The sequence below is a fragment of the Emys orbicularis genome, chromosome 19 (genome assembly GCF_028017835.1).
Source record: "Emys orbicularis isolate rEmyOrb1 chromosome 19, rEmyOrb1.hap1, whole genome shotgun sequence".
Classification (NCBI taxonomy): Eukaryota; Metazoa; Chordata; order Testudines; family Emydidae; genus Emys; species Emys orbicularis.
In genome coordinates, this window is record NC_088701.1 from 3236391 (window position 1) to 3257884 (window position 21494).

At 64.4% G+C, this 21494-nt stretch overlaps 1 protein-coding gene across 1 annotated transcript in view; it reads left to right on the plus strand.

The window, feature by feature from the left end:
* The window catches only part of MAST1 (microtubule associated serine/threonine kinase 1), a 34450-nt gene extending 13451 nt beyond the window's left edge, over positions 1 to 20999 (plus strand). The window contains exons 7-26 of the mRNA XM_065419690.1: positions 269 to 498; positions 1195 to 1303; positions 3177 to 3309; positions 4204 to 4271; positions 5622 to 5707; positions 6372 to 6580; positions 9030 to 9168; positions 9483 to 9615; positions 10603 to 10768; positions 11247 to 11348; positions 11832 to 11954; positions 12850 to 12959; positions 14345 to 14508; positions 15284 to 15534; positions 15934 to 16137; positions 16763 to 16992; positions 17418 to 17540; positions 17974 to 18110; positions 18524 to 18711; positions 19849 to 20999. Of these exons, the coding sequence (XP_065275762.1) occupies positions 269 to 498; positions 1195 to 1303; positions 3177 to 3309; positions 4204 to 4271; positions 5622 to 5707; positions 6372 to 6580; positions 9030 to 9168; positions 9483 to 9615; positions 10603 to 10768; positions 11247 to 11348; positions 11832 to 11954; positions 12850 to 12959; positions 14345 to 14508; positions 15284 to 15534; positions 15934 to 16137; positions 16763 to 16992; positions 17418 to 17540; positions 17974 to 18110; positions 18524 to 18711; positions 19849 to 20999 (4056 nt within the window). The remainder of the gene's footprint in view (positions 1 to 268; positions 499 to 1194; positions 1304 to 3176; positions 3310 to 4203; positions 4272 to 5621; positions 5708 to 6371; positions 6581 to 9029; positions 9169 to 9482; positions 9616 to 10602; positions 10769 to 11246; positions 11349 to 11831; positions 11955 to 12849; positions 12960 to 14344; positions 14509 to 15283; positions 15535 to 15933; positions 16138 to 16762; positions 16993 to 17417; positions 17541 to 17973; positions 18111 to 18523; positions 18712 to 19848) is intronic.
* Positions 21000 to 21494: the final 495 nt, after the last annotated feature.

A 21494-nucleotide genomic window follows, 5' to 3' on the forward strand; every position in this document is an offset into this window, starting at 1 on the left:
AGGTCTGGGGGGTCTAGCCAAGGTTGGGTTGCGACAGGCCAGGTGACGCCTTCCTGACACCTGTGTTCCATCTTGGCTTGGGGAAGGGGGGAGTGGGGAATAGTGGTTAGAGCAGGGGGCGGGGAGCTAGGACTCCTGGGTTCTGCCCTGGCTCAGGGAGGGCAGTGGGGTTCCTGCTCAGAGCAGCCTGGTCTCTGGGGTAAACTCCCCCCCCCCCCCCCCGGTGCCGGCTCAGTAGCGTCTCCCCATCCCCCCCCGCCCCGGCCAGGCCACGGCGCAGATGGAGGAGAAGTTGCAGGATTTCATCACGGCCTTCGAGCCGGAGAGCGTGCTGCCCCTGGCCGACGGGGCGCTCAGCTTCATCCACCACCAGGTGATCGAGCTGGCCCGGGACTGCCTGGCCAAGGCCCGCGAGGGGCTGATCACCACCATCTACTTCTACGAGCTGCAGGAGAACATGGAGAAGCTGCTGCAGGACGTGAGTGGGGGGAGGGGCTGGGGGGTGATGGGGCTGTGATGGGAGCGGGCTGGGGGGTAATGGGGCTGTGACGGGAGCGGGCTGGGGGGTGATGGGGCAGTGGGGCTGTGACGGGAGCGGGTTGGGGGGTGATTGGGCAGTGGGGCTGTGACGGGAGCGGGCTGGGGGGTGATGGGGCAGTGGGGCTGTGACGGGAGTGGGCTGGGGGGTAATGGGGCTGTGACGGGAGCGGGCTGGGGGGTGATAGGGCAGTGGGGCTGTGACGGAAGCGGGGTGGGGGGTGATGGGGCAGTGGGGCTGTGACGGGAGCGGGTTGGGGGGTGATGGGGCAGTGGGGCTGTGACGGGAGTGGGCTGGGGGGTAATGGGGCTGTGACGGGAGCGGGCTGGGGGGTGATGGGACAGTGGAGCTGTGACGGGAGCGGGTTGGGGGGTGATGGGGGAGTGGGGCTGTGACGGGAGTGGGCTGGGGGGTAATGGGGCTGTGACGGGAGCAGGCTGGGGGGTGATGGGGCAGTGGGGCTGTGACGGGAGCGGGGTGGGGCAACAGAGGTAAGACGGGGGGTCAGAGGGATGCGATGGGAGCAGGAGGGTGCTGGGGGACATGATGAGGGCCCTGGGGATGATGCAAGTGGTGTGGGGCAGGAGGGCAGGCTCTCTGGGGCAGGCCCAGGACATAGGGCCGGCATGGGCTGCCCCTCATCTCCCCACCACCACCCCCCAGGCCTACGAGCGCTCGGAGAGCCTGGAAGTCGCCTTCGTGACCCAGCTGGTGAAGAAGCTGCTGATCATCATCTCCCGCCCGGCGCGGCTCCTGGAGTGCCTGGTGAGGGCGGGCGGGAGCACGGGGCGGGCAGCTGCCCCCCACTCTGCTGCGCCCCACGCTAGGGGCTGGGGCTCTCCTCTGGGACACCCAGATCCCATCCCTGCTGCCCGTCAGAGCGACGTGCTGCTAGCATCCCTGCTCTAACCCTAAACCCTATGCCAAGCCCCAGCTCTAACCACTAGCCCCCGCTCCCCACCCAGAGCCGGGGAGAGAACCCAGGAGTCCTGGCTCCCAGCCCCCTGCTCTGCCCACTAACCCCCGCTCCCCTCCCAGAGCTGGGGAGAGAACCCAGGAGTCCTGGCTCCTAGCCCCCCTGCTTTAACCCACTAACCCCCGCTCCCCTCCCAGAGCTGGGATAGAACCCAGGAGTCCTGGCTTCCAGCCCCCTGCTCTAAACACCTAGACCCCCAGCTCGTCCCCCAGAGCCAGGGGGAGAACCCAGGAATCCTGGTTCCTAGCCCCACTCCTGCTCTACCCACCTCTCTGACTCCATTCTGTGCCTGTCCACATCCCCCCTGTGCCAGCCCCCCAGCTCCCCCACTCACACCCCCAGCCTGCCCCTACCTCTCTATGTTCCCCCCATAGCCATCCCCAAACCTGGCAGCTTGGATCACCCATGCCAGCCAATCGGATGGCACCCAGCCAGTCGCCCTGACAACAGCTGTGCTGGCCAGTGATTGGGCTGCTGCCTTGGCCCAATGGCGAGCAAGCTGGCAGCAGGGGGCAGTGTGGCATTGGCCAAGGCAGGTTGCTGATGCGGCCTGTTGCTGTGGCAACAGCCATCGCTGCCCAGTTGCTAGAGGGCCGTCATGGCAACAGAGACAGGCAGAGGCATCCTCCAGCTGGGATGTAGGTAGCCCCCTCTGCCCTGCACCCCGAGAGCCTCAGCCGTCTAACTCGCCAATCAGTGTGTGACCCCCGCTTCGCCCAGGGACGTGGGGCGGGGAGACCCAGGGGGAGGGTCTGGCAGCTTCTGAGACGGAGACAAAGGACACAGCTCTGTGTGTGTGTGTGTGCGCGTGTGTGTGTGTGTGAGAGAGAGAGAGAGAAAGAGTCCCCTTACAAGCACCCAAAATACATCCACGAACAAAGACACCTGAAACACAACCTCCCCCCCCCCCCCAACATCCAACACACACAAGAAGAGCTCTGTGTAGCTCGAAAGCTTGTCTCTTTCACCAGGAGAAGTTGGTCCAATAAAGGATATTTCCTCACCCACCTTGTCATGCTACACACCCCAACACACATACACACCTGAAACACAAATACACCCCCACACACTTGACACCCACTCCCACACACCTGAAACAGACACACACACCAACACACGTCCAAATCCCTGAAACACAAATACACCCTCCCACACACACCTGAAACAGACATGCACAAATACCTGAAACGGACATAGAGACACACCAACACACACACACCCTCAACACAGATGTGCACAAATACCTGCAAGGCCTGACCTGACACACACCCACACCCCACACCCCTGAAACACACAAAGGCACAAACACCTGATACACACACGCACAGAAATGCCTGATGCACACTCACTTACACCCCCCCCCCCGATACGCCCATACAGACTGATGCAAACAAGGGCACCACTGCTGCTGTGCCCCCTGCTGGCAGTCCCTGGTGTGCCAGCAGGAACCAGTGCCCCGCTCCCACCCTGCTCGCTGACCTAGTAACCGCCTGCCCTGCGTGCAGATCTGTAGTTGGGGCACCCCCCCCAATGCCTGCTCTCGGACACAAGGGGAGCCCTGGGGTGTCTCCCCAGCCCGCAGGGTCTCTATATGGGGGTGTCGTCCCCCCCCCCGCCTGCCCGTTAGTGATGGGGCTGGGTGGCCGTGCCGGCGTCTTGCAGGAGTTTAACCCCGAGGAGTTTTACCACCTGCTGGAGGCGGCTGAGGATCACGCCAAGGAGGGACACCTGATGAAGACGGACATTCCCCGCTACATCATCAACCAGCTGGGCCTCACCCGCGACCCCTTCACAGGTAACCCCGGCAGGGGAGAGGGGCACGGGGACCGGTGCCCTCTGTGGCCAGGCCTGTGCTGGCGAGCATGGGTGGCTGTGACTGCATGCGTGTTGGCATTGCACAAGTGTGTGTGATGGCATGTGGGTGTTTGCGTGCGTCTTAGCATGCACGTGTGCGTGATTGCAGGTGAGTGTGTGACTGCGTGTGTTAGCATTCATGTGTGTGTTATTGCGTGTGTGTGTGTTGTTGCACATTGGGGTGTGACTGCACATGTGTAAGATTGCACGTGGCTGCGTGACTGCATGTGTGTTAGCAGGCACATGTGTGCGTAATTGCACATTGGTGTGTGATTGCGTGTTATCATTTGTGTGTTAGCATACACGTGTGTGTGATTGCATGTGGCTGTGTGACTGCATGTGTGTTAGCAGGCACATGTGTGTGTTGCACATTGGTGTGTGACTGTGCGTGTTATCATTCATGTGTGTTAGCATACACGTGTGTGTGTGTGTGATTGCATGTGGGTGTGTGACTCTGTGCATTAGCAGGCATGCGTCTGCTTGAATTTCTATGACTACATGTGTGTTAGCATTCACATGGGTGTCTGAAGACATGCATGTATTTGCAACTCTGTGCGACTGCATATGTGTATGTATGACTGCATGTGTGTTTGCAGCCACGTGCGCGTGCCTGTATGACTGCATGTGTGTATCTGTGTGTGGGCCTACACGTGACTACATTCATGTTAGCATGCACACGTGTGTACGCGCCTGCCTTGTCTGGGACTGCCTTGTCTATCCCTGTGCGTGTGTGTGCGTGTGTGTCCGTGTGTGTGTGTGTGGCTGCCCGCGTCGCCCTTCCTTCGTTCCCTGGGGGCTCCCGTGACCCCTCTCCTCAGTCCATGTTTCCCCCCAGACATGGTGCATCTGGAGGAACACGACAGCGGTGGATCCAACACGCCCGAGACAGACGAGTTCACGGAGGTAAGTCCCCGCCCCCAGGTGTGCAGACAGCACGGGGCCATCAGGGCTCCGAGCCATGGGGGGAGGGCTGGGGCTGGTGCCCCACAGCTCTGGATCTATACTGATGGGGCCATAATAATGTGGGGGACTCGCCATCCCACTGCCCCCTAGTGGAGGGGATTGGAACAGCCCTTGTGTGTGTCAGAACTGCCCCCGTGCCCTGGCCCGAGGTGCTGTAATGGGCGCCATCCCGCTGGGTCCCACTAGGTGGCAGTATGGCACAGGGCATTTGCCCACCCAGAGATACGAACGCACAACAGAGGCAACACAACCGCACTCCCACACAGCCACACAACGCCCAGACACCCGCACGCTCCCGTACAGGTTTACAGAGAAACACACACAGATTGGTGTGCAACACAATCACACACACCTAGAGGGACACAACCCCAGAAACAACACACACAACTCACCCAAGAGGCACCCACACACCTCCCTGTCACACCCCCTCCGAGAACCAACCCTCAAAACAACACAGTCCACCCCAGACACACACAGTCCAACATGCAGCACAGTCACACAAGCCTAGAGGGACACAACCCCAGAATCAACCCACACAACCTGTGAGACACACACACTCACCACCGTCACACAGCTCCAGAGAAACAATCCCCAAAACAACACCCCTGCTGAGACACACAACTCCAGAAACACTCCCCACGGACACACATACCACAGCCCCAGAAACAAACAACACACAAACGCTGCCGACGGTCACACACCCCAGAAGGACACAGCCTGAGAAACAACATCCTCCCATGCAGAGACACACACTTTCCACAGACACACACAACCCCAGGAACAATACAACACACCCCAGACACACACAAACACACTCACACTCCCTGCAGAGCCACCTCCCTCACAGACACACAACATCTGAAACACTACACTCCCCACAGAGCCATCCCCCGCCCCACAATCACACACCCCTACAGGGACACAACTTGGAAATAACACACGCACACACACAGATACACAACCCCAGAAGCAACACACACACACACTGAACACAGACACGCGCACACAGATACACAGACCCAGAAACAACACACCCCATAGACCCACTCCACCAGGGACTCCCAGCCCCACAGCTACACACACAAACGCAACTCCCAGCCCCCTGCGCCCGGGCTTTAGCCCAGCATGGGAACACCAGGCACCCGGTGCTCTAGGAGGAAGTGGGGTCTAGTGGTTAGAGCAGGGGGCTGGGAGCTGGTGGGGCCTGAGGGCTGACATGGGGGCTGGATCTGGGGGGTGGGGGCTCCCTCTTTCCCACCCCTACCCTCTGATGCGTGTGATTTATTCCAGGGCCGGGGAGCTGCCCTGAAACACAAGAAACCGCCCGGAGAAGGGGACTTTGAAACCATCAAACTTATTAGCAATGGAGCCTATGGGTGAGAGAGTGTTGGGGGAGGGGTTGAACCCTGACCCGGGGCCGTGGTCTGCACCCCTTGGGGGTCAGGGGGAGGCAGGAGAGATTTGGCTCCTCCCCTCACAGCCCCACTGCTCTGTGGAAGGGATCAGCACCCCCAAACCCGCCCCCAGGCTCACAGAGAATTTGAGGGGGGAAGGGAGAACCCTGGACTCCTGGGTTCTGTCCCAGCTCCGAGGCAGCAGTGAGGTTGAGCGGTTAGAGTGGGGGAGGACTGGGTGTCAGTCCGGGTTCTCGCGCCAGCCCTGGGAGGGGAGCGGTTAGAGTTGGGGGGTTGGCTCCAGGACTCCTGGGTTCTCACGCTAGCTCTGGGAGCGGAGCAGTTGGAGTTGGGGATTGGGGGGTTGGCTCCAGGACTCCTGGGTTCTCACGCTAGCTCTGGGAGCGGAGCAGTTAGAGTTGGGGATTGGGGGGTTGGCTCCAGGACTCCTGGGTTCTCGCGCCAGCCCTGGGAGGGGAGTGGTTAGAGTTGCGGGGTTGGCTCCAGGACTCCTGGGTTCTCACGCTAGCTCTGGGAGCGGAGCAGTTAGAGTTGGGGGGTGGGAGGTTGGCTCCAGGACTCCTGGGTCCTCACCTGGCCCCAGTGGCTGGGCTGGGGCCAGAGCCGAGCCTGTGCTGGGTTTCAGGGCCGTGTACTTGGTGCGGCACAAGGAGACCCGGCAGCGCTTTGCCATGAAGAGGATCAACAAGCAGAACCTGATCCTGCGGAACCAGATCCAGCAGGCGTTCGTGGAGCGGGACATCCTCACCTTCGCCGAAAACCCCTTCGTCGTCAGCATGTTCTGCTCCTTCGAGACCAAGCGCCACCTCTGCATGGTCATGGAGTACGTGGAAGGTATGGCGGGCATGCCTGGGGCTGGGGGGGCATGCCTGGGGCTGGGGAGGGCAGGGGGGCACACCTGGGGCTGGGGGGAATGGGGGGCATGCCTGGGGTGGGAGGGGGGCACTTCTGGAGCTGGGGGGGGGCAGGGCGGGCACGCCCGGGGTGGGGGGGCCACAGCCAGGCCCACCTTGGGAGGGGACACCAACAGCAGCCCTGAAACTGGCTCCGCTGCCCATGCAGCACTATGGTGCGGCTGGCTAGCGTGTGTCATGTCACAACATGGTGGCGTTGTGTTGTGATGTGGTGGGGCTGCCTAGCAGTGTGTTGTATCACAACATGGTGTTGTCGCGACATGGCGGAGCAGTGTGTTGTATCACAACATGGTGTTGTCGCGACGTGGCGGAGCAGTGTGTTGTATCACAACATGGTGTTGTCGCGACATGGTGGAGCAGTGTGTTGTGTCACAACATGGTGGCGTTGTGTTGTGATGTGGTGGGGCTGCCTAGCAGTGTGTTGTGATGTGATGGTGTAGCGTGTTGTGTCACAACATGGTGGTGTCGCGACATGGTGGAGCTGCCTAGCAGTGTCGTGTCACCCCACAGTGGTGTTGTGTCGTGACGTGCCCCCTCTGCACAGCGATGTGACACCTCCCAGCATGGTGGTGTCATCCTGTGACCTGCCCTCTCTGCGCAGTGGTGTGGCCATGCCAGGCTGGCTCTGCAGGGTGGCACGGCGTGAGGTGCTGACTGCGCAGCGGGGCGATGCCATGTCATGGTGGCACTGTGCTGTGCTGACACAGAATTGACAGGTGGGGATGGTGGGTCATGCATGGGGGATGGGTGTTGGGACGGGTTGACATTGGGTCATGACGGAGCAGGGTCAGCGTGGCCTCTCGACTGGATGGAGTTGTATTGCAACGAGGGGACGTGATGGGGAGATGTTGCATCATGACAGGGATCGGGCCAGGGAACGCTCGTGCCAGGACATGGCCTTGCTGGGTCACGACAGGGCCGTGTTCTGTCCTAACGGCGCCGGGGTTTAGAGTGGCAGGGTGGCGTTGTGGGGCAGCGTCATGTCCCCACAGGGTGGATTTGTGTGGTAGCGTGACGGGCCGGCACTGTGGTGTGTCAGGGTGCCGTTGTCTTGGGACAGGGCGGTGGTGGGTTGTGACAGCGCCGTGTTGCATTTCACCGGGGCGATGTTGTGACATGCCATCTTGTCTCACATCCTCTCGGCACAGGCTTCCCACGGTGAGACCCCGACGTCACCGAGAGGCTGTTTTAACTGCTCCTGGGGAATTCTGCGCCAAAAAATTAACATTCTGCGCCAAAAAATTAACATTCTGCACACAATATTTTAAAATTCTGCAGAAGTCTGCATATTTCATTTGTCAAAATATGCAATATAATCACGCCAGTTTCAATTATTTTGGTAATTTATTTCAAAATACCTCTCAGCATGTATGTCTGTATCAATACACACGACAAAAAAGAGTCAGGAAATGTTTTTTGACAAATAGATTCCTTACTAGGCATATTAATACAGAACTCTGAGTAATAATTCCTTTAAACTACAGTACAGAAACGTATTTCCCACACCCCTCAGAAGCAGTGCAAAGGCTCAGGGGAGTCAGGGGTAATGGAGGAGCTGAGGGAGAGGGAAGTAATTGCTGGGAAGGAGCCTGGGTGTGAACTTTGGAGGGTTGTTGGATATGGGTGGGAAAAGTATGGAACATTTTTTTGGGGGGGCGGGGGGATTGTTGACCCCCGGCCTTTTCCATTCATCAAGCACATCAGCCCCTGTTCCCATGTGTCCCCCCACCCCAGCTCAGACACCCCCTCCCCCCATCCCCATGTGGCCCTGCACCACTCCTGTCCCCATGTGTCTCTGTGCCCCCACTCAGCCATACCCCTTCGCCCATGTGGCCCTGCACTCCTTCCCCCTGTGCCTCCACTCCCATTCAGCCCCTGCCCCAGCCTGTTCTCCCCCACTAGCCCTTATGATCTCCTATCTGTGACCTCCCAGCAGCCCCATGTTGTCTGTCTCCCCATATCCCCTGTCTCCTGACCTGGCCAGACAGGCGCTGTGAAGAAGGCACTGCAGACTTTTTCTCTTCCCTCTCAGCAGCTGGGGCTGGCTGGGAGCGGCTGCTTTGGTCTAGCACCACTGCGCCCTCTGGTGGGCAAAAGGTGGAACGGCAGCAACTTTCCAGCAGAAGTTATTTTCTGTGGAAAAAAATAAAAGTATGCACGGCACATGAATTATGTTCACACGCAGTGGTGCAGAATCCCCCCAGGAGTATCTAAGTACATTGGGGCTGGAAGCCGAGATTCCTGGAGAGGGTCTGGGGCTCCATGAATCCCACCATCAACAGGGCTCGAGAATGGGGAGCTCCCTGCTCTAGGGGTATGAGGGGAACCCTCCTCCCAGGATAAACAGGGTCTCTCTGGCTCCCCTGCAGGAGGGGACTGTGCCACGCTGCTGAAGAACATTGGGGCCCTGCCCGTGGAGCTGGCGCGAATGTACTTCGCCGAGACCGTGCTGGCCCTGGAGTATCTACACAACTATGGCATTGTCCACCGCGACCTCAAACCTGACAAGTATGGAGCCAGTGGGGCGGGGAGCAGGACGCCTGGGTGCTCTGCCCAGCTCTGGGAGGGGAGTGGGGCCTAGTGGTTAGAGCGGGGGGGGGGCTGGGAGGCAGGACTCCTGGGTTCTATTCCCAGAAGGAGGCAGCTTCTTCCATTGCTCTTTCATCTCCATCCCTCAGCCCCATCTGGGGCCCGTCCAGCTCCCCCCAAGGATGGGGGTGGGCCATGTGATGTGGTGATCTGGGGCCCAGGAGGGGGTGGGGGGCCTCAGAATCCCGCTCCCCAGCCCCTGCTCTCAAGGGCTCCCTGTCGCTGTCCCCCAGCCTGCTCATCACCTCCATGGGGCACATCAAGCTGACGGACTTTGGCCTCTCCAAGATGGGGCTGATGAGCCTCACGACCAACCTGTACGAGGGCCACATCGAGAAGGATGCCCGCGAGTTCCTGGACAAGCAGGTGAGGCCACGGGGCAGGGGATGGGGGGCCATGGGGTGGAGCTACAGGGGCCTCTGATGGGGGGGATCAGGCAGGGGATGGGCATTAGGCCAGGGCTAATGGGGCTCAGTGTATATGGGGGATTGAGGGCACTAGCCGGGGGCTAATGGGGTGGGGGACTCAACGGGGGGCTGGGGGCACTAGCCAAGGACTGATGGGGGGTGGGAGGTGTCACGGAGTCCCCGGGCGATGCTTTGGAACTGTTCCCCACAAAGCCAGTCAGGACTGTGGGGAGCCTCCTCTCCCTTGGAGCAGACTGTCTTCAGGGCAAGAAGCTCACACGGCTTCACCTCCTGGGTCTCTCCTGGGAGCATTCAGCATCTGCCCCTCCGTGCGCTTCCCACAGCGAGTCCGCCCAGGCGGGGTCCTGGGGAAGCCAGAGGGTCCTGCACCCCCACTTCGCAGTCAGACGTGACTCTCAGCCAGCCAGTAAAACAGGTTTATTAGATGACCAGAACACGGGCTAAAACAGAGCTTGTAGGTACAGCGGCGAACGGGACCCCTCAGCCGGGTCCATTCTGGGGTTCAGAGAGCCAGACACCCCGTCTGCCCTCACTCCTAGTCCCCAGCCAGCCCCAAACTGAAACCCCCTCCAGCCCCTCCTTCTCTGGCCTTTGTCTCTTTCCCGGGCCAGGAGGTCACCTGATCTCTTTGTTCACCTTTAGCTATTTACTTGCAGGGGGGGAAGGGGCCCCGGCCATTTGTTGCCAGGGAGACAGAGTGTCAGTGATTTATGCACACTGGCCTTTCCCCACCACCTAGAGACTTAAGAAATGCATAGGGGAAACTGAGGCACCCACACAGTATTCAGAGGAAACATTAAGAACAGTCCCACTTCGTCACAGGGGGCTCAGCGGGGGCTAGGGGCACTGGCCGAGGACTGACGGGGCGGGGGGCTCAGCAGGGGCGGGGGCACTGGCCGAGGACTGACGGGCGCCCCCTGGGCAGGTGTGCGGGACCCCCGAGTACATCGCGCCCGAGGTGATCCTGCGGCAGGGCTACGGGAAGCCGGTGGACTGGTGGGCCATGGGCATCATCCTGTACGAGTTCCTGGTGGGCTGCGTCCCCTTCTTCGGGGACACCCCCGAGGAGCTCTTCGGGCAGGTCATCAGCGGTAGGTGGGGGTGCGGGGGGAGGGGGTCACGGGCATCCCCGGGGGTGTGTGAAGTTTGAGGGCAGGTTCATGGAGGGGACAATGTACATTTTGTGGGAAGGGTCGGGGGTGGGGCTGAGTTTGGGGGAGGGGTTGAGTTTGGGGGGGAAGGGTCAGGGGTGGGGCTGAGTTTGGGGGAGGGGCTGAGTTTGGGGAGGAAGGGTCAGGGGTGGGGCTGAGTATGGGGGAGGGACTGAGTTTGGGGGTGAAGGGTCGAGGGTGGGGCTGAATTTGGGGGAGGGGCTGAGCTTGGGGGGGAAGCATCGGGGGTGGGGCTGAGTTTGGGGGAGGCTCTGAGTTTGGGGGGAAGGATAAGGGGAGGGGCTGAGATTGGGGGAAGGGTCGGGGAGGGGCTGAGTGTGGGGGGGAAGAGTCGGGGGTGGGGCTGAGTTGGGGGTCCAGCTCTGCCCCCATCTAACCCCCCCGCCCCCATTCTCAGACGACATCCTGTGGCCGGACGGGGAGGAGGCCCTGCCCGCGGATGCCCAACACCTCATCTCCTGCCTGCTGCAGACCGACCCGCTCGTCCGCCTGGGGGCCGGTAAGACGCTACCCGCCCCCACGGGGCCCAGCTGGGGACAGGCACTCGGGCTCGGGGCCACGAGCATCGCACCATGGACCTGCTGCAGCCATGGGCCCCGCTCAGCTAGTGCCCTGGTGTAACCCCGACTCCAGTGCCCCCTTTGACGGCAGCCTTTGGCCATTACAGCCGTGTGGTGCCCAGCAGCCGTGGGCCCGGGTGGCTCTGCCCGCCCCCAGCGAAGGGCCCCGCCTCCCGGCCTCCCCCTGCCCGCCCCCAGCGAAGGGCCCCGCCTCCCGGCCTCCCCCTGCCCGCCCCCAGCGTAGGGCTCCGCCCCCCGGCCTCCCCCTGCCCGCCCCCAGCGAAGGGCCCCGCCCCCCGGCCTCCCCCTGCCCGCCCCCAGCGAAGGGCTCCGCCCCCCGGCCTCCCCCTGCCCGCCCCCAGCGAAGGGCCCCGCTCCCCGGCCTCCCCTCCCTGATGCCCAGCGGGGGTCTGTCTCCGCAGGTGGCGCGTTCGAGGTGAAGCAGCACAACTTCTTCAAGGAGCTCGACTGGGCGGGGCTGCTGCGCCACAAAGCCGAGTTCATCCCCCACCTGGAGTCGGAGGAGGACACCAGCTACTTCGACAGCAAGTGCCCCCCCCCCCGCTCCTGCCACCCCCCTCCCCGCCACGGGCACAGCCCGGGCAGCCCGCCATGGCCGAAGCATGAGCCAGCCTGGGGTCCAGAGCTCAGGGAATGGGGACTCAAGAGACTTGTGTATCTAGAACCATGGGTCTGGGGGCTCAGGTTCTCTCCCGGCTCTGGGAGGGGAATGGGGTCTAGTGGTTACAGCAGGGGGGGCTGGGAGCCAGGACTCCTGGGTTCTATCCCAGCTCTGGGAGGGGAGTGGGGTCTAGTGGTTAGAGCAGGGGGGCTGGGAGCCAGGACTCCTGGGTTCTATCCCAGCTCTGGGAGGGGAGTGGGGTCTAGTGGTTAGAGCAGGGGGGCTGGGAGCCAGGACTCCTGGGTTCTATGCCCAGCTCTGGGAGGGGAGTGGGGGCTAGTGGTTGGAGCAGGGGGGGCTGGGAGCCAGGACTCCTGGGTTCTCTCCCCGGCTCTGGCAGAGTAGGGGTGTTCAATACTCCATGCTGCCACCAGGGGGCGTTGCATTCCATTTCTTTTAAAGGTGATTTGGGTCTGATGTTCTCAGCCTAATCAGTGGCCGGGCAAGCTGCCCACGCTCCATGCCCACAGGCAGCGTCTCTGGCCGGGGGCAGAAGGGACCTCGGTCTCCATACCCTGTTCAGTCCCTAGTCCCCCTGGGGTCCCATTAACGCCAGTCGGGTGAGGGGGTTATGTGCCATGGGCCCCCGGCCTGCTGGGAGCCGTGCTGAGAGCCTGCGAACTCATTGTGTCTGGGTGGCCACTTGAGCCGCTGGGAACGAATGGCAGGATCAGGGACCCCTCGTCCAACACTGACATGCAGCCACCTCTGGGGTGGGGCGCAGGGGCTGTTTATTACTATCTCCCTTCCCCCTCCAGCTCGTTCGGACAAGTACCACCACATCAACTCCTACGACGAGGACGACACGACGGAGGATGAGCCGGTGGAAATCCGGCAGTTCTCGTCCTGCTCCCCCAGGTTCAGCAAGGTGGGACCGCGTAACACCGAGGGCAAAGGGCTGCCCCGTCTGGGGCGCCTGGGGCAGTGGTTGTGTGGGATGAGTTTGTGTGTGTGTGATGTGTGTGATGCATGTGACCTGTGTGAGCTGTTGGGCTTGGATAAATGGGTGCTGTATCTGTGGGGCCAAGTCTGTGGGCTGGCAATCTGTGGGGCCAGGGTCACGTATGTGATCCGTGGGTGCGTGTGTGTGATCCATGGGGCTGGAAGCGCGTGTGCGAGCCGTGGGGCTGGAAGTGTGTGCGAGTCGTGGGGCTGGGGCCGTGTGCGATCCGTGGGGCTGGGGGCGCGTGGGATCCGTGGGGCTGGGGGCGTGTGCGCGATCCGTGGGGCTGGAAGCGCGTGTGTGATCTGTGGGGCTGGGGGCGTGTGCGAGCCGTGGGGCTGGGGGCGCGTGTGTGATCTGTGGGGCTGGGGGCGCGTGTGCGATCCGTGGGTCTGGAAGCACGTGTGTGAGCCGTGGGGCTGGAAGCGCGTGTGCGAGCCGTGGGGCTGGGGCCGTGTGTGCGATCCGTGGGGCTGGAAGTGTGTGCGAGTCGTGGGGCTGGGGCCGTGTGTGCAATCCGTGGGGCTGGAAGTGTGTGCGAGCCGTGGGGCTGGAGGCACGTGTGCGAGCCGTGGGGCTGGAAGCGTGTGCGAGCCATAGGGCTGGGGCCGTGTGCAAGCCATGGGGCTGGGGGCGCATGGGATCCGTGGGGCTGGTGGCGCGTGTGCGAGCCGTGGGGCTGGGGGCATGTGTGTGAGCCGTGGGGCTGGAAGCGCGTGTGCGAGCCGTGGGGCTGGAAGTGTGTGCGAGCCGTGGGGCTGGAGGCACGTGTGCGAGCCGTGGGGCTGGAAGCGTGTGCGAGCCATAGGGCTGGGGCTGTGTGCAAGCCATGGGGCTGGGGGCGCGTGGGATCCGTGGGGCTGGTGGCGCGTGTGCGAGCCGTGGGGCTGGGGGCATGTGTGTCATCTGTGGGGCTGGAAGTGCGTGTGCGAGCCGTGGGGCTAGAAGCGTGTGTGATCCGTGGGGCTGGAAGCGCGTGTGCGAGCCGTGGGGCTGGAAGCGTGTGCGAGCCGTGGGGCTGGGGGCGCGTGGGAGCCGTGGGGCTGGGGCCGTGTGCGAGCCGTGGGGCTAGGGGCGCGTGGGATCCGTGGGGCTGGAAGCGCGTGTGCGAGCTGTGGGGCTGGGGGCGCGTGTGCGAGCCGTGGGGCTGGGGGCACGTGTGCGAGCCGTGGGGCTGGAAGCATGTGCGAGCCGTGGGGCTGGGGGCACGTGTGCGAGCCGTGGGGCTGGAAGCATGTGCGAGCCGTGGGGCTGGGGGCGCGTGGGAGCCGTGGGGCTGGCGGCGCCCCCCCTGACCCTCGCCCCCCCAGGTGTACAGCAGCATGGAGCACCTCTCCCAGCACGAGCCCAAGGGCCCGGGCGTCCCCAAGCGGGACCAGAGCAACAAACACAAGGACGAGGCGCTCGGCAAACGCGAGAGCCTGGGCAGCTTCACCCTGCGGGACAAGAGCTGGCGCAGCGGCTCCCCGGAGCTGTGAGTGGGGGGGGCTCCACGGGGGGGTGACTGAGGGGTCCCCAGAGCTGTGAGTGGGGGGGGGCTCCACGGGGGGGTGACTGAGGGGTCCCCGGAGCTGTGAGTGGGGGGGGGCTCCACGGGGGGGTGACTGGGGGGTCCCCGGAGCTGTGAGTGTGGGGGCTCCCCGGAGCTGTGAGTGGGGGGGGCTCCACGGGGGGGTGACTGAGGGGTCCCCGGAGCTGTGAGTGGGGGGGGCTCCCCGGGGGCGTGACTGAGGGGTCCCCGGAGCTGTGAGTGGGGGGGTCCCGGAGCTGTGATGGGGGGGCTCCCTGAAGGTGTGAAGGGGGGCAGGAGGGGGCTGGGCAGGCTCTCCCCCAGAAACCCCAGTTCATCCCAGCCTGCAGCGCCCCCTGCTGGGCCAGTCCAGGAGACCTTCTGGCAGAGGCTGGCTCCGGGAGGGGAGTGGGATCAAGTGGTTAGAGCGGGGGGGCTGGGAGCCAGGACTCCTGGGTTCTCTCCCCAGCTCTGGGAGGAGAGTGGGGTCTAGTGGTTAGAGCCGGGGTCTGGGAGCCAGGACTCCTGGGCTCTCTCCCAGCTCCGGGAGGGGAGTGGGGTCTAGTGGTTAGAGCGGGGGGGGCAGGGAGCCAGGACTCCTGGGCTCTCTCCCAGCTCTGGGGGGGGCAGTAGGGTCTAGTGGTTAGAGCAGGGGGCTGGGAGCCAGCACTCCTGGGTTCTCTCCCGGCTCCGGGAGGGCCTTGGGGCCTCACTCGCCCGCCCCGTGTCTGTGCCGCAGGAAGCGCCTCTCGGCCTCGGAGTACACCTACCCAGAGAGTGAGTCGAGCCCCCCGCTGGGCGCCCGGCGCCGCTTCTCGGCGCTCATGGACACCAGCCGCTTCACCGCGCCGCTGGAGGACGACGACGAGCCCCGGGCCAGGGGCCCCGCCAGGGAGAACGGGGGCCCCGCAGCTGCCCCCCAGGCCGAGGGAAAGGAAGGGAGCGCGGGGACAGCCGGGGACCCCGCTGCCCCCAGAGACGCCGAGGCTGGTGGGTAGGACCCGGGGCTCCCGGCAAGGAGGGAGGGAAACCAGGCAAAGCGTTAAATGTGGCACACCCCCCCCGCCCCCGGGAACTTCCCCTCCCCCATGGTAATTGCCCCCTGCTCATTGGCCCCACTAGGCAGAGCATGGGGAGGTGCATTCTGGGTAACAGGCTGGAAAGCTTTGTGGGGGGGGGCAGTGTATTGTGGGTACCAGCCCTACGTAACTGGATGGGGGGGCAGAGAGAGGTGCATTGTGGGAAAGGGCCCTGAAATCTCTGCTGAGGGAGCAGTGAATGCTGGGTAATGGTGCCACCATTGTGTGGGGTGGAGAGGTGAAGGGGTGCCAGGGAGGAGGCTGAGACCCTCACGTGCCCCCCCCCCCATTGCTCTGTCTCTCCCCCCAGGCGATAGAGTGAAGGGGGGCGATGCCCAGCCCCTGAAGGACGCGGACCCCCAGACCCCCAAAGCCACCAGCGACCTGGTGCTGCGGCGCGCCCGGCACCAGCAGCTGTCCGGGGAGTCGGCGGGCGAGAGGCGCAGCACCCGGGTGGGGGGCAAGGTCATCAAGTCTGCCTCGGCCACCGCCCTGTCCGTCATGATCCCCACAGGTACCCCCCTGAACCCCCCCCGCCTGTCCGTCATGATCCCCACAGGTACCCCCCTGTCTGTCCGTCACAATCCCCACAGGTACCCCTGTGCCCCTCTCCTGTCCGTGATGCTCCCCACAGGTACCCCCCGGACCCCTCCGCCTGTCCGTCATGATCCCCACAGGTACCCCCCGCCCCCCGCCTGTCCGTCATGATCCCCACAGGTAACCCCACGCCTGTCCATCACGATCTCCACAGGTACCCCCCTGGACCCCCCCGCCTGTCCGTCACAATCCCCACAGGTACCCCCCCGCCTGTCCGTCATGATCCTCACAGGTACCCCCCAGACACCCCAGCTTGTTCGTCACGATCCCCACAGGTACCCCCCCGCCCCCCCCCGCCCTGTCCATCATGATCCCCACAGGTACCCCCCCACTGATACCTCCTAACCCCACCGAGCTGCCTGTCATGATCCCCACAGGTACTGCGCCCTGGACAGCAGGACTCCTGGGTTCTATCCCCGGCTCTGGGAAGGGAGTGGGGTCTATTGGTTAGAGCAGGGAGGCTGGGGCTCAGGACTCCTGGGTTCTCCCGGCAGGGCCCCGGGGGGGCCGTGCTGGTCTCACACGCCCCTGTCTCTCTGCAGTGGAGCAGCACACCAGCTCCCCCCTGGCCAGCCCCATGTCACCCCGCTCCCTCTCCTCGAACCCGTCCTCGCGGGACTCCTCCCCGAGCCGTGACTACTCGCCCGCCGTCACCGTCCTGCGCTCGCCCATCACCATCCAGCGCTCCGGCAAGAAGTACGGCTTCACGCTGCGCGCCATCCGCGTCTACATGGGCGACAGCGACGTCTACAGCGTCCACCACATCGTCTGGGTACGGCCCGGCCGGGCGAGGGGCTTTGTGTCCCATGGGGGGCAGTATGGGCCGGGCGAGGGGCTTCGTGCCCCATGGGGGGGCAATGCAGACTGGGCATTGGGGGGCCTTGTGCCCTCTGGTGGCAGTGCATGCTGGGAAATCCTTGGGGCAGTGCATGCTGGGAAAGGGATATTGCACCCCCACAGGGGAGCAGGATATACTGGCACAGGGTCTTGTGCCCACTTGGGGGCAGGGCATGCTGGGTAAGGGACCTCACACCTTCCTGAGGGTGCGGTGCATGCTGGGAAAGGCTGGGGGCAGTGCATTCTGGGTACCGCCCTCACACCATCATTGGGCGGGGGAGGTGCTGCGCCTTTGGTTGGGGCGTTGCATTGTGGGTAAGCAGCATGGGCCAGCCCTGACACCTGCCTCCTGTCCGGCAGCACGTGGAGGAGGGGGGCCCAGCCCATGAGGCGGGTCTCTGCGCCGGGGACCTCATCACCCACGTCAACGGGGAGCCCGTGCACGGGCTAGTGCACACGGAGGTGGTAGAGCTCATCCTGAAGGTAAGTGTCAGGGAGCGGTGCATGCTGGGAAAGCGGTCTGGGGAGCAATGGATGTTGGGAGAAGGGCCTGGGGAGCGGTGCATGCTGGGAGAAGGGCCTGGGGAGCAGTGCATGCTGGGAAAGGGGCCCTCGCACCTCACCAGGGAGCAGTGCATGTTGGGAAAGGGGCCTTGCGCCCCATTGGGGAGTGGTGAATGTTGGCAGAAGGGGTCTGGGGAGCAGTGCATGCTGGGAAAGGGGCCTCGCACCTCACCAGGGAGCAGTGCATGCTGGGAGAGGGGCCTGATGCCAAGCCCCTGCCCCACCGTGGGGCATGGAGCCCAGCTGTGTCCCCAGGTGTCGCCCACAGGGCCCGGCCGGAGGCAGGCCTTGGCTAATGGGGATGGAGGGGTGTTTCCTGTCCCCTCCCCACGTGGCCTGTCTCTCATGGCAGAGTGGGAACAAGGTGATGGTGACCACGACGCCCTTCGAGAACACATCCATCCGCGTTGGGCCGGCCCGCAAGAGCAGCTACAAATCCAAGATGGCGCGGAGGAACAAGAGGAGCATCAGCAAGGAGGGGCAGGAAAGGTGGGGGGGAAGAGGGGGAAGGGAACGGGGGCGTGAGGTGGGGCAGGAGGGGGAGGGGGCAGGAGAAGGTGCAGGGTGGGGGGAAAGGAGGGGGTGCTGGGCTGAGGGGGACAGGAGGGGTGCCGGGGTGGGGAACAGGAAGGGGTGCTGGGGCCGGGGGAAGGAGGTGGGGGCCGGGGAGGGGGATGAGGGGTGCTGGGGCGGGGGCAGGAGGGGGTGCCGGGGCAGGGGGGACAGGAGGGGGTGCTGGGGCGGGGGGGAGGGATGGAGTGAAGGGCAGGAAGGGGTGCCTGGGAGGGGGGATGTGGTGAAGGGCAGGAAGGGGTGCCTGGGCAGGGGGGACAGGAAGGGGTACTGGGGTGGGAGAAACATGAGGGGGATCCCCCCCCCAGCACTGACCCTCCCCCCCGCAGCAAGAAGCGCAGCTCGCTCTTCCGGAAGATCACCAAACAAGCCAACCTGCTCCACACCAGCCGTAGCCTCTCCTCGCTCAGCCGCTCGCTCTCCTCCAGCGACAGCCTGCCCGGCTCGCCCACCCACAGCCTGAGCGCCCGCTCGCCCACCCAGAGCCTGCGCACCACCCCCGACTCTGCCTACCTCGGTACCGGGCGCGGGGCACCGTGGGGCAGAGGGGGTGGGGGCAGGGGGCACCACTGGGGTGGGCTGGGGGTGGGGCACTATGGGGTGAGCAGGGAGCATGGCTGAGGGGGCACAGCAGGTGGGGGCTGGGGGCACGGCGGGTGGACACAGGGGCAAGGGATCACCAGGACGGAGTGGGGGGGGGGACAGGGACATGGGGGGTCTCTGTTACCTCCTCATCCCTGCCCCCCATGTCAAAATGGGGTGCAGGTGAGTTGGGGGGCTTCAGAGCCACCTTCCTGCCTCTGTGAGTCAGGTTGTGCCCCACTGCCGCTGGACTTAGGGGTGGCAGAACCTCTGGGATGTCCTTGGGCTGCAGGGGCTGCTCCCTCCACCAGGTGGCGCCCCAGCCCCGCTCAAGCCCCTCCACACCCTGGGTCTGTCAAGGGGCATCTCCCCTGCCCAGGCACTGTGCCCCCACGTCAGCCGGTGCCCGTGGGCAGGGGGCAGAAGGGCGAGGGGGATCCAGGCCCAAAGCGCCAGCGACCAGAGATATGGGGTGAGCTGAGTGCTCCAAGAGAACTGGGGGGGCCGCCCCATCCCACTCATCTGTCCAACCATCCATCGGGGGGGCCGCCCCATCCCACTCGTCTCTTCGTCCATCCATCCATCCATCCATCCATCCATCGGGGGGGGGCAGCCCCATCCCACTTGTCTGTCTGTCCATCCATCCATCGGGGGGGCTGCCCCATCCCACTCATCTGTCTGTCCATCCATCGGCGGGGAAGCCCCATCCCACTCATCTGTCCATCCATCCATCCATCGGGGTGGCCACCCCATCCCACTCATCTGTCCATCCATCCATCGGGGGGGAAGCCCCACCCCACTCGTCTGTCCATCCAGCAATGAGGGGGGCAGGGAGAACTCTCTCCACTTCTGCTGATCCAGAGCAGGCTGAAACACAGCCTGTATGCCATGGGGGGGCTCCTCCAGGACTGCCCCCCAGGATGTAGGGGGGATCAGGCTGTGGGAGGGGGGCTGTGTGATGGGTTCTCCCCCTGGACTGCCCCCCTCGGGGCACTCAGAGGCCCTGGTCTCCAGGGGTCCGAGCCGCCCCCCTCCGGGATCTCACCCCCCTCCCGGTCTCCTCTCTCTGCAGGCGCCTCGTCCCAGAGCAGCTCCCCAGCCTCCAGCACCCCCAACTCCCCGGCCACCTCCTCCCACCACATCCGGCCCAGCACCCTGCACGGCCTGTCGCCCAAGCTGCACCGCCAGTACCGCTCGGCCCGCTGCAAGTCTGCCGGCAACATCCCCCTCTCGCCCCTGGCCCACACCCCCTCGCCCACCCAGTCCTCGCCCCCCCCGCTGCCCGGCCACACGGTGGGCAGCTCCCACACCACCCAGAGTTTCCCCGCCAAGCTGCACTCCTCCCCCCCGGTGGGCCGGCCCCGGCCCAAGAGCGCCGAGCCGCCCCGCTCGCCCCTGCTCAAGCGGGTGCAGTCGGCCGAGAAGCTGGGCTCGCCCCTGGGCTCGGAGAAGAAGGGGGCCGTGCGCAAACACAGCCTGGAGGTGACCCACACCGACTACCGCAAGGAATTCCACCCCGAGGCCGGGCTGCAGAGCCTGGCCGAGTCGGACGGCGAGAGCCCGGGGGCCAGCGACGGGGCTGGCAGGCAGGTGGCCGCCCGGCGGCTGGGCCGGCAGGAGTCGGCCCTCAGCTTCGGAGCCGGGGAGGCGGCGGGCCCGGCCGGCGGGGGCCAGACGAGCGCCAAGGAAGGCCCGGCCTGCGCCGAGGCGGCCGGCAGCCCCCGCGACCCGGCGGGGGGCGTCAGGAGGCACCAGGGGGTTCAGACCGAAGAAGGCTTTGCCGCTCCCGCCCGGCCGCCGGCCAAAGCCTTGAGCCCGGTGCAGGAATATGAGCAGGGCAGGAGGGGTGAGGCAGAGGGGGCGCCGCGCGGGCCCGTGCCCCTGGTGGTGGAGCCCCAGGAGAGCGCCGACGGGCAGGGGCTGTGGGAGAGGAACGTCGAGGGGGGCCAGGGCCGGCAGCCCCCCAAGTGCCCCCAGAACCAGGCCGGCTCCCCCAAGGAGAAGTTGATCCTGGAGGTGGTGGAGGAGCACACCACCCTGGGGCCCCGAACCAAGCCCTCCTCCCCCAAAGGCCCCTGCTTGGGTGCCAAAAATGGGCTGGCCCCCCCCCGGAAGGGCCTGGCTGAGGCGAAGACGCTGGGAGTGATCCTGCCAGCGGGGAGGGGCCCTGCCCCCCAAGTCCTGCCCCCTGCTGTTGTGGAGAAAAATGCGGCGGGGCACTGAGAAGAGTGGGTGTGGGGGGGCAGGGTGCCCCCCCGCAGTGTACACACCGCAGGGAAACAGGGGGACGCCCCTGAATGTTGGGAGACACGGTGGGGATCCTCTCGGCCATCCCCCCAAAAGGAATCTGGTCTGGTTTTGTGCAGAGGGTGGCATGGGGTTACACAAAGCCCCCCCCCCCCCTCTGGTCACAGCTGCTTCCATCAGTGGGGTGCGGGGCATGGAGCCAGGAGGAACCCCCCCCCCCCCGGCCTGGTTTCTAAGCTCCATGGACACGGGGAAGTGGAGGCAGCGCCCCATTGTAATGCCCCCAGTGAATGGCATGTCCTGTGTAAAGTATCTATACATATATATATATATATATAATATATACGCGCAAGAATACCACGTACACTGAAGGGTTAATACTGTGATTGCCCCCCCCCCCCGCCCCCGCTCCCCAGTTCCTTGCCATGGCCCCGTCAGGGAAGGGTTAACGTGTCCCCAGATTTTGGGGGG